The following is a 12485-nucleotide window of genomic DNA, read 5'->3' on the forward strand; positions in this document are numbered from 1 at the left end:
AGTCTCGAACTCCTGACCTCAACTGATCCACCCGCCTCGGCCTCCCAAAGTGCTGGGATTACAGGCATGAGCCACCGCGCCTAGCCCCACAATTATTTTTAAAAAGACTTTAAAAATGTCTACAGACTAGAAACAATCATATATAATTTATTTTATTTTTCTATATTTACCTTTTTTCCTATAAAACAAAAAGAACATTTTCATAATGAGAAAAATTAAGGTTTATCTTAAAAGTAAAAAAATGCTACTTCAGCCCGGTGCAGTGGCTCAAGCCTGTAATCCCAGCACTTTGGGAGGCCGAGACGGGCAGATCACAAGGTCAGGAGATCGAGACCATCTTGGCTAACACGGTGAAACCCCGTCTCTACTAAAAAATACAAAAAATCTAGCCTAGCCGGGCGTGGTGGCAGGTGCCTGTAGTCCCAGCTACTTGGGAGGCTGAGGCAGGAGAATGGTGTAAACCCAGGAGGCGGAGCTTGCAGTGAGCCGAGATCCGGCCACTGCACTCCAGCCTGGGCGACAGAGCGAGACTCCGTCTCAAAAAAAAACAAAAACAAAAACAAAAAAACAAAAAAAAAAAATGCTACTTCTACTGGATGATCTTAGTTATAAGTTGGAGCTAATCAATGGGTACGCTTGAACATACAAAGTAGAATAACAGACACTGGAGACTCTGAAAGGTAGGGTGAAAGGAGGATCCAGGTTGAAAAATTATCTATTGGATATAATGTTCACTATTTGGGCAATGGGTACACTAAAAATCCAGAGTTCATGGAATATATCCATGTAATGAAACTGCACTTATACCTCCTAAATCTATAAAAAAAGTTTTTTTTAAAGATGTGCCATTTCTTACATGAGAGCTTGTAAGGTGAAATAAATTACAGCCAAACATTCAAGCCAGTTATGTGGGTAATAATTAATTTAAATATGCCTTTAAAAAATCAATCCATATATCAGAAAATAAACTTCAATATGCTTACTTTAAAATTATGCCCCATCAGTAGCTGATGCAAGATATGTTCATTGTTAAAGAAAGATTTTTCTGAAATTTGACTTTAAAATATTTTTCTCAGAATGGCAAAGGAAAATATTTCTAATCAATTAAATTTTATTCTTTATAAGGTTAAAACAGAAAATGAAAAGAATCATTTTCAGAAAAGAGACAAAAGCAGAGATTCAGTAAATTTATTCATCTGAACACAGGCATTTCCCCTACTGCAACATCCACGATGTCCTAGAGAAAAATGGTGAAAACATTTGATTCTGCAAAAAGAAGTAATTGTCTTTAAAATGTGGTTTCAAATTGTAACATAAGACTGACCCTTAAGATTTACGAAGCTGAATATGCTTCTTTTGTATTTTAGAACTTAGGTTTGTTAAACTGACCCCTAATTTTGTGGTGTGTGTCTGATCCTAGGTTCTCGTCTCTCTTAAATGCTACCTGCCTCTAGTTATTGTATTTGTTTGAACTTCAGAGGACTTCGCTGAGTTAGTGATCGCTAGATGGCAAATATGTGTTGGTTTCTCTTCATATTCCTTTAGGGTTTTACTGTTTACAAGCTTCTTTTTTGTACTGAGAGAAAAATAGCTAAACCATCTTTGACATCTTTTCTGCAACAGGCAAAGAGACTTGAAACAAAGTGGGGATATTTATTTATTTATTTATTTATTATTTATTTATTTATTTATGAGATGGAGTCTTAACTCTGTCGCCCAGGCTGGAGTGCAGTGGGGTGATCTCGGCTCACTGCAACCTCCGCCTTCGGGGTTCAAGTGATTCTCTTGCCTCAGCTTCCTGAATAGCTGGGATTATAGGAGCATGCCACCATGTCTGGCTAATTTTTGTATTTTTAATAGAGACGGGGTTTCGCCATGTTGGCCAGGCTGGTCTCGAACTCCTGACCTCAGGTGATCTGCCTGCCTCAGCCTCCCAAAGTGCTGGGATTACAGGTGTGAGCCACCGTGTCTGGCCTAAAGTAAGAATCTTGAACCATCCTTTCTTTTCTGTTCTCCTTACCCTGTTACCTACTGGACCAGATCTTTTGTCCTGAAAACTTGTCTCCTACTCTGCCCTCTTTTATATTCCCCTACTCCAAAAGAAACCTATTCACTCACACATATACATGGTTAATTCTTGGGGTATCTCTGCAATTCTTAAATAATTTATGCAAACATCCAGAAGAAGCTAGGGATTCTCCATCCCTAGTTCCCAGTCTCGCAAGTCAAGACCTTTTCTTGATGTGATTCATGTCAAATACTTAGGACACTGCTGTATTTTGGATGGATCGAACCTACTTAATCTTTAATCTTAAAGCAGACAGAAACAATTGGGGGCCTTCCATGTAGAAAGCGGGGTCAGGAGGGCAAGAAAGGGAATATGAATGCATATCCAAGTCACTCTGGAAATTTTCTGGGGGTATAAGAAACTTAGGTCAAGGTAGTCACAAGATTGTTTAATAGGAGATAGAAGGATATAACTCCATGTTTACTGCTAGAAACCAAAGCTTTGTGTGAAATCTTGAATTTATGGGGAAAGAGGGAGAGTACCAGTGTGTTCTTTTCCTGATCCCCTCCCCTCATTCCTTAACTGCAGGAGACTGAGCTCCTTTGGGCTTTGATGACCCCATCACTGAGGGGTTTATTTGATAGTTGATTTTGCTGTACTGGATACTTCCTTTCCAATTTCCTAATCATTTTGCAATACACATGCTGACTCTTTTCCCTTCCCTCCTCCTTTCCCTGGGAAGATACAATGAATAAGTAAAGACTTATCGGTAGTGAAAAAAATTGTAATGAATCCTAAATTTCAAATTAATCATATTCCAATACATATCATAATAATTTAAAATTTGTAATGTAGTTATACATAAAAGGAGGGTAGTCTCCCATTGGAGTTTATCTTTTATAATACATGATGTAGCTGTTCTAATACTTTTAAAATAAGCCTGAGTTTTATATTCTAAAATACTGGCTATAAAGTAAAGATGAAAAGGGAAGAGGAAAAGCATTTTTATGCCCCTTCTTTGGCAGAGAGTTGTGCGGCCAAGCAAATTTTTAAACCAAACACATTTTGCTTTTGATATTTATTCTGCTCCCCTACCCTAGCATAATCCTGTTGTGCTAGGCAACCAACCGCAAATTTAATCAATTCAATTTTATTTATTAAGTTTCTACTGAGTGCCAAATACCTAATGATGGGAGAGAAGAGATTAAAGTCAGCCTGCTTGCCTTCAAATAGACCACAGTTGAGTATGAAACACAAAACGTTTGTCACCCCACAGACTTGTAAAAGATACTAATATGTATCCATCTAGACCCAGCAGCATCAGAAAATATTATGTAGTGATTTTTTTAAAAGAGTAAAAAAGAAATGATTTCAAGTAGCTATAAAAGCATCAAGCAGATAGATTTAAAAAGCATGAATAAGAAAACATGTAGGGTTTAATAAGGGTCTTTGTAAGAAAGGTTTAAGAGGCAGGCCTTGAGTCAGATGTCTTAGAGCCTTGTACAAGTCATGGTATGGATATTTTAAAATCACTAGAATTTTTCATAGTTTGGGAAAACATCTTAAGCAAAGGATTGATATGATAACGTTGATGTATCAAAAAGATAGTTTTGGCTTCAGTGTAGAAGAGGATAAGGGTGAAAACGGGCTGGGCACGGTGGTTCACGCCTGTAATCCCAGCACTTTGGGAGGCCAAGGCGGGCGAATCACGAGGTCTGGAGTTCCAGACAAGCCTGGCCAAGGTAGTGAAACCCCGTTATCTACTAAAAATGAAAATTAGCCGGGCGCGGTGGCGGGCACCTATAATCCCAGCTACTCGGGAGGCTGAGGCAGGAGAATTTCTTGAACCCGGGAGGTGGAGGTTCAGTGAGCAGAGGCTGTGCCTGCACTCTAGCCTGGGTGATAGAGCAAGACTGTCTCAAAAAAAAGAGTGAAAAAGGAGAAAACAACAAAATGTTGCAATAATCTGGCAAAAAAATTAAAGCCTGAAATAAAGCAATGACAGTGGGAATAAAAGGCTGTATTTGAGAAATGTTTGAAAAATGAAATTGTCAACTTTGGTGACATAAGCAGATGTGGGAGATGAAAGATCAGGAAAAGTCGAGACTGATTTCCAAGTTTCTCCTTTGAGAAACTGGGTAGATAACGGTGCCTTTGACTTAAATTAAAAATACAGGAAAAGCAGGCTGGGCATGGTGGCTCACGCCTATTATCCCAGCACTTCTAGGGGCTGAGGCAGGCTGATAACCTGAGGTCAGGAGTTCGAGACCAACCTGGTCAACATGGTGAAACCCCTTCTCTACTAAAAATACAAAAATTAGCCAGGCGTGGTGGTGGGCAACTGTAATCTCAGCTATTTGGGGGGCTGAGGCAGGAGAATCGCTTGAACCCAGTAGGCAGAGGTTGCAGTGAGCTGAGATCATACCACCACACTCCAGCCTGAGCAACTTAAGCAGCTGTAGGAATAAGAAAGGGGAGACAAAAGAGCAGGGATGAACTGTTCCATTTTAGATGTGGCAAATTTGAGATTTTTGAGAGACATTCAAGTGGATTCCTCAACAGAGCTGAACTAACAGGAAGAAATTTGGGTATTATAGATGATATCTAAAGCCACACATCCAAAATTGAGACATCCAAAGGATAAGCAAATTAAAAAAGGTTGGAAAGGCCCGGCGCAGTGGCTCACGCCTGTAATCCCAGCACTTGGGGAGGCCAAGGCGGGCGGATCAGGAGATCACGAGATCAAGATCATCCTGGCTAACACAGTGAAACTCCGTCTCTACTAAAAAAAAAAATACAAAAAATTAGCCGGGCGTGGTGGCGGGCACCTGTAGTCCCAGCTACTCGGGAGGCTGAGGCAGGAGAATGGCGTGAACCCAGAAGGCGGAGCTTGTAGTGAGCCGAGATCGCGCCACTGCACTCCAGCCTGGGCGACGTAGCGAGACTCCATCTCAAAAAAAAAAAAAAAAAAAAAAAAAACCAAAAAAAACCAAAAAAAAACCAACAAAAAAAAGAAAGGTTGGAAAAAAGAGCCTAGAACCAAACAGGGAATGCCAGTATTTTTAGAAAGGGTAATATTCTAGAAAGACTAAAGAGTGGCCACAGTGATACACAGCAAAAAAGATGAATGTAGAAAAGATGAGTATGTTGACATTTCAGAAACAAATTTTTTTTTTAATGTTTCAAGAAGTCTGTTCTCTATATTTCATATTTTGGCATCAAAATTCTGTTTTGCTACAAAATACAATCGTACATTGTGCAAAATTCACTTACAAACATAATAAAGTTTCTACAAGTCTGCATTAACTTCCACAACCTCTGAACAACTGCAGAAAAGGTTAACACTGATAATGGAAAGGTTATCAAGTAGTTAGTTGCTTCAAAATTCTGTCTGTATTAGTGTTATAATATGATTTTGAGCTATCAAAACCATATTTACAAAAGTATCCTATTGATATTATTCAGCTTGATGTGGGATCTTTTTCATTAATAGAAATATATATTTTTACATTAGGAAATATGGGAATTACCAGTTTTCATCTATGAGCAACAATTTTGGAATTAATATATTTATTACTGTATGGGAGAATCAATACGCTATCAATGTTTCCATTTGCAATGAGTATGTATTACTTTAATTGTAATAAAAAATGTTATTTGACCCTGAAAGGGCACCAAATCATTTATGAATTTTATTTAAATTATGCAAAAATATCACATATTTGGAGAGAAGAATGGAAATAAACACCCAAAATCATCATTTGGGCCATTATATAGTGTAAAAGTTAGGAACAATGGTCATGAAGTCAAAAAGAACTAAACTGAAACTCTCGCTCTGAAACTTCTTGCCTAATTTATAGTCATTATGAAGACAACATATATTTTGTGACCTCAAAAGTGTCTGATATACAATTGGCACATAATAAATATTGGTTAAATAAATCATTTAATTAAAAAGTTATGTCTTGGCCAGGTGCGGTGGCTCACGCCTGTAATCCCAGCACTTTGGGATGCTGAGGTGGGTGGATCACGAGGTCAAGAGATGGAGACCATCCTGGCCAACATGGTGAAACCCCATCTCTACTACAGATACAAAAAATGAGCTGGGCATGGTGGTGCGTGCCTGTAATCCCAGCTACTTAGGAGGCTAAGGCAGGAGAATTGCTTGAACCCAGGAGGTGGAGGTTGCAAATTGCACCACTGCATTCCAGCCTGGCAACAGAGCGAGACTCCATCTCAAAAAAAAAAAAAAAGCTATTTCTTATACAAAAACATTATTCAGTGAATGACATACAATTTGAGTTGGAGTAATAGGTTTGCACCAAGCAATCCACATGTTTTATATAATACTCCCTATAATCAGTGGCCTGTATTTATAGGATATGTAACTTGGGGTCTACAAACTGTGGTAGAAGACAGTGTTTCCTTGAGAAACAACTGTTTTTCAAAGACTCGTCTGAGTACATTCAGACAAATAGAAGAGCTCCGAAGCAACTAATTAGTTAAAGGGCCTCAAGGATATTTCTGGATGGAATGAAAATAATATACTTCATGAACTGAAATTCTTCCCATACAAAGAAATTCCAGTTTGACTACCTTTAAAGTATTTAGACAATTACGAGTGATTTAATACTAGTTTCAATTCAAGATAAAACTTGGTTATGTAATTAAATGCAAACAGAGATTAAGTATAAAAATTAGTAAAAATATGTTCAAATGTGAATTAAAACAAAAACAAAAAATAGCTTCTTAAAATCAAAGACAACAACAATAATAGAAAAATACCTTGCAGTTCTGTAGCAGTCGTATGAGATGTTCAAAGCAATTGCTGTTAAGAAAAATGGCCTGAAGAACAGGCCTATCTGTACAATCTAACATGGCTGTGATGGTATCTAGGAAAATAAAAAGAAAATCATCCATGTCAAAGTGAAAATTTGGGATCATACAAACATTTACTCTAATCATTTTTCTTTTTAATTTTTAAAACAATTTTGATGTTCAGTATTTTTTAAATGACACTAACACACAAAAACACATAAAAGCATTTTTATGCCTTTAGAAGCTATACACCTAACCATTAATGTTGGTTATGAGTGGGTGGCAGGATATAAAGAATTTTCTTTTTACTATCTGAATTTCCTAGTTTAGTGCTAATTAAAACATTTTATTTCTATAAGGAACTATCAGTTAATAACATTTGTATTTAACAACCTTACATAGGAATACAATAAGAAATCATAATATATTGGTGAAGGAGCTTGCAGAGCAGAGAGACAGAGATAAATAAGCAGAATGACACAAAACAACCAACACAAAGAGAAGGGAAGAGAAACACAAACACACACACACACACACACACAGGCTCTGAGGAAAAAAAGAAACAAAAACAGATGCCCTCTAGAGAAAGGGCAGATTTTTGAAGTGACCTCTACAGAGATGTTATAGAGGCGCAAACAAAACTGATTGTATGGGACTCTTTACCATAGGTTACTACAAATGGTGCTTTCTGAAAATTTACTTTTCCTAGAATTTCAAAGTCATAGCTAATTTTCTTTTTAACATTGATGCATTTAGGAGATTACACTGTCAAAACAATATAGAGACTTGACTTTGTTATTGTTAAAGCAAAGAGGCTGTAACAAACACATCAATTCTATATAAATTATTTTGAAGTCAAAGTCTAAGCACTCACATGATATCTGAATTAAACAATCAATGCTTTCCACACAACGGCCTTGTATTTCAAGAGAAAGTGGTAGATATGAAAATTAAAAACAGACTCAGAAACAGTTGTCATTATGTAATACTTACTCAGCATTTTTATCTGTAGAGCAATAAATCGGTTTTCCCACTGTCTGGACCTTCTTTGTTTAGGTAAAGCTGAATGATCTGAATTTAGCAATTTAAAATAGTTCTCCAGAATAGTACTGGTTTCCACTTGACGCTGATCAGAATTGCTACTGAGAAGGATATGTACCACTTCCGTAAGGCACTTTAGAGTTAGTTCTGCCTTCCTACCCACTTCTTCAGGATCTCCATCCTCCCAGGAATCACAATCTGCCAAAACTCGCATAAGAACTTCCATAGTGGCTGGAGAAATTGCTTGCAAAGCATTCCTCTGAAATATTAGAGACAATAAAAATGAAAACTAAACGTAATGAAGAGTTCTGTATGTTTGCAACAATGAGAATTTAATACATCTGCAGGCAACCTTTTCTTTTAATAAATAAACACATAAAAATTTGTAACAGATACTATAATAGACACTGTTAGTGGTTCATACATATTAAATCTTCCCTTCCTCTCAGAAAACTCACTTTACACTCTCTCTTGTGGCTAAGGGTAGCCATGGGATATAGTTCTGGTTAAGGACATATGGTAGTAGACTATGAAGAGGGTATCACTTTATAAATAAAAAGCGAAGGACCCTTTGCCCTTGAGACTTTCACCTTTTCCTGCCTAGAATGTAGACATAATGCTTGCAGCCACCTTTATATCATGAAGAGATAAGTCCAAGATTAAAGTAGCAGGCTACAGAAAGAATAGGAATATTGAAGGACCTCAGTCCTTGATGTTCTTATTGAGTTACTGTACCAGCCCAGAACTGCCTAAACCTGGATTTCTTAGGCAAAATGAAACAAATAAAAAACAACCTCAAATCGATTAAGTGTCTCTCAGGTTTTCAGGTTGGTTACAGAAAATCCATCACAACTGATTTAAATATATAAGATGACTGGTTTGGTTTTGATTCTACAAACATATTTCTGAAATTCCATACACTAAGTAATTGGTAGCTATATGTCAAGGTGACCAGAAAAACACAGAAATAAACAATATGTATTGCCCTAAATTGTCAAATTACAACATAATGAAACAGAACATAGTTATGCAAAATTATCTGAAATAGCACTTAAGCCATTAGGACTGTTTTCATCAATAATTATCAATATAATACATAATATCAACAACAATATTTACTACTATGGAAGAAACTGCTAATGGCCCACCCAACATTCAATCTCCTTCACCTTCCTTATTCAGAGAAACTCATGTTTTCCTGGACACATGGCCACCCAGAATAAATTCACATTTCCTAGCCTCCCATGCTGCTAAGGAGGCCAAGGAAGCAAGTTATATTACATTATTTATGTGGACATGTTTTCCTTCTCTACAGTCATATGACCAAGTTTGGCAAATTAGATTAAAAGACAGGGAGTGTCAACTTTTCAGTACCTCTTTATTTTGTTTTTTATTTTTCCACATGACCTTGAAATACAGTGACATGATCACGGTTCACTGCAGCCTCAACTATCCAGGCTCAAGTGATCCTCCTGCCTTGGCCTCCTGAGTAGCTGGGACCACAAGTGTGCACCATCATACCTGACTAATTAAAAACAAAACTTTTTTATAGAGACAGGGTCTCCCTGTATTGCCCATGCTTGTCTTGAACTCTGGGGCTCAAGAGATCCTGCCACCTCGGCCTTCCAAAGTTCTGGGATTATAGGAGTAATCCACCATGCCCAGCCTCAGTATCTCTTTAAAAGAAACTTGACACATGCCGTTTGCATCCTTCTTCTTTACCCCCTCTATCTTAGAGCCCCAAATGTGAACATAATGGCCAGAACTCTAGAAGCTATCTTGCAGCATGAAAGAGAATAGTAAGCATGACAGATTGACATTCAAAAGAAAACTGAGTCCCTGAAGATCCCAGAGGCACCAGATTAACTCTGAATTGTTTATTACTTTGTTTTTAATTAGAAAAGTAACTTAAGCTGTTTTAATTTTATTAACTGCTATATACAGCAAATCATAGATCTAACTGATAAAACTGTTATTTACTTACTTTTTAAAAGTACAAATACTTTAAGTGCTGTACGTATATTATGTCATTTAGTCCTTACAAATATCCCATAAATGTTACTATTTCTGTATTATAAATTAATAAACTAAAACATATGTAATTAGTTTATCCAAGGTCACACAACTAGTTAGAGATGGACACTCAAACCTAGGTCAGTCTGGCTCCAAAATCTTTGTTTTTAACATAACACAAAACAGAACAGGTTTCAAATATGCCAATGGGAAGCCCAGATATGAGGCTTTGGGAAAGGAAACCAGTAATCAGACTTTGATTTTTCTGATCTTTATGACATCATGACCATTCTTTAGCCTTTATATATTCAATTAATCTAAACACCTTTGTACTAATGCCATATTCAACAAACAACTTTCCAATTTTGATATAAATCCCACTATAGCTATGCCTGGATCACAAGGATTTTTGGTACATAAAGTAATAAATTGGACTTCCAGTATCTACTTGCTTTTAGTGTTAGGTTTCATTATGGATGTCTCTTGGGGCTTGACTACCCCTAGGGACTAACAAGAACAAGTCTCTGTGTTTTCAAAAAGAGAAGGGGATCCAATCAATTTCTACATTAGTCATAACAATGCCACTTCCATTTTCATTCCTGTATACTTATTCATTTTTTCACTGTAGTAGAGAAATGATAGAAATGGGGAGATAATGACCCAAACGAAGGAAATCAGCTAATCTTGGAATGTAATTAAGCAAACTTACACTGAAAAACAAGACTCTGGTCACCACCCCTCTCACTACAAGGAGACTCTTTTCTTCTACTAGGGGAAAGAGGAGAAGGTCAAACAGTCCACCTGGAAACCTAACTAGGGACTCTGGCTAGGTGCCAAAAAATAAAAAGGACAGGACAAATAAAACAAAGAAATGGAAATTTCAGTAGTGCTCTGGAGGCTAACAAGGTACAAGGGTAAAAAGGATAAAAATATTTTTTTTAAAAAGGCCATTAAGCATAAAGGCCATTCAATGAAAAAAAGAAAATGATAATACAGAGAGAAAACAAAACAGAGCAAAAACAAGGAGGAAAGGGGAATTGCATCAGTACCAACAGACAGGAAACTCTTTTTTTATTTTTTTCAGACGGAGCATGATCTCGGCTCACTGTAAGCTCCACCTCCCGGGTTCACGCCATTCTCCTGCCTCAGCCTCCCGAGTAGCAGGGACTACAGGCGCCCACCACCATGCCTGGCTAAATTTTTTTTGTATTTTTAGTAGAGACAGGGTTTCACTGTGTTAGCCAGGATGGTCTCGATCTCCTGAATGTAGACAAGGATTTCCTCCTAAATGCCCAAAATAATAAGGTAATATGCCTAGTATATTATTGGCATAATTTTGTATCTTTAAATAAAATTTACTTAAGTTTTAAAAAATACGAATTTCTAAGTTTTTAAAATTATAATTTAAATATGTAATTTGGTTCAACAATATTAAGAACATAGTACACTGATGTTAATAAGAGAATGTTTAATGTGAAAGAAAAAACTGGTAGTTAAAAAAGAGAAGGTAAAAACTTTCGACCTAAAATAGAGAAAGAAACAGAGGGACAGAGGGAGGGAATTAAGGAGATCTATAAACTTGGATGGAAAAAAAACAGGTATCTTAATTTCTACTAATCTCTAATTAAAATTGAGTATTTCCTTCAAATTTAAATGTAAGCAACAAAAGCACAGTAGTAGAAATAATACTTGTGATTTTGTTGGTTAGGCACAGTTGACTCACACCTGTGATCCCAGCACTTTGGGAGTCTGAAGTGGGCAGGTTGCTTGAGCTAGGAATTGCTCAACCTGGGCAACATGGCAAAAGAGTGTCTTTACAAAAATACAAAAATTAGCTGGGTGTGGTGGCATGTGCCTGTAGTCCCAGCTCCTTAGGAGGCTGAAGTGGGAGAACTGACTGAGCCAGGAGGTCAAGGCTGCAGTGAGCCATGATAGAGCCACTGCATTCCACTCTGGGCAGCAGAACAAAACCCTGTCTCAAAACAACAACAAACAAAACAAAACAAACTTGTGATTTTGTCATCAGTAAAAATTATATGCATTTTCATTTATTACAACTTACAGTCTCTCAAAATATCATTTATGCTAATTTCTTCTTGGAAGTTACATTAGTTCCTAGACTTGCTGTTACAGCTTTTTTAATTTAATGTATTATAAAGAAGTACATATTGCTATGTCACAGATTTGTTTTATTAATATTTTAGTAACTGCATTTCAGTATAATTGGTTTCCTTTATTTGAGGCATTTAAAACATTCTGACAAACGGCTTTATCAGATTGCCAAAGGGATATGTGGTCTAAAAAGCACAACAAGTGTTAGGAACCTCTGATCTAAACTGTGTGGTTTAAGAAAACACATGTATAAGAATGTACTTTCTGAACTATAATCCTTTTGTCAACTAGAATTTATATTCAAAGTTTATGACAGTCGTCGGGCATGGGGGACTCACGCCTATAATTCCAGCACTTGGCGAGGCCGAGGTGGGTAGATCACTTGAGCTCAGCAGTTCAAGACCAGCCTGGGCAATATGGAAAAATCTCGTGTTTGCTAAAAATACAAAAATTAATTGGGCATGGTGGTGCGTGCCTGTAATCCCAGCTACTT

The 12485-nt window shown here is 37.0% G+C and overlaps 1 protein-coding gene across 1 annotated transcript in view; it reads right to left on the reverse strand.

Annotated features, from left to right (window-relative positions):
* NBEAL1 (neurobeachin-like 1) overlaps positions 1 to 12485 on the reverse strand; it is a 206959-nt gene that overhangs the window by 122102 nt on the left and 72372 nt on the right. Inside the window, exons 9-10 of the mRNA XM_011949999.1 lie at positions 7820 to 8126; positions 6794 to 6900 (exon numbers count right to left, since the gene is read on the reverse strand). Coding sequence (XP_011805389.1) covers positions 6794 to 6900; positions 7820 to 8126 — 414 coding nt within the window. The remainder of the gene's footprint in view (positions 1 to 6793; positions 6901 to 7819; positions 8127 to 12485) is intronic.

The sequence above is a fragment of the Colobus angolensis genome, unplaced genomic scaffold (genome assembly GCF_000951035.1).
Source record: "Colobus angolensis palliatus isolate OR3802 unplaced genomic scaffold, Cang.pa_1.0 Scaffold30, whole genome shotgun sequence".
NCBI lineage: Eukaryota > Metazoa > Chordata > Mammalia > Primates > Cercopithecidae > Colobus > Colobus angolensis.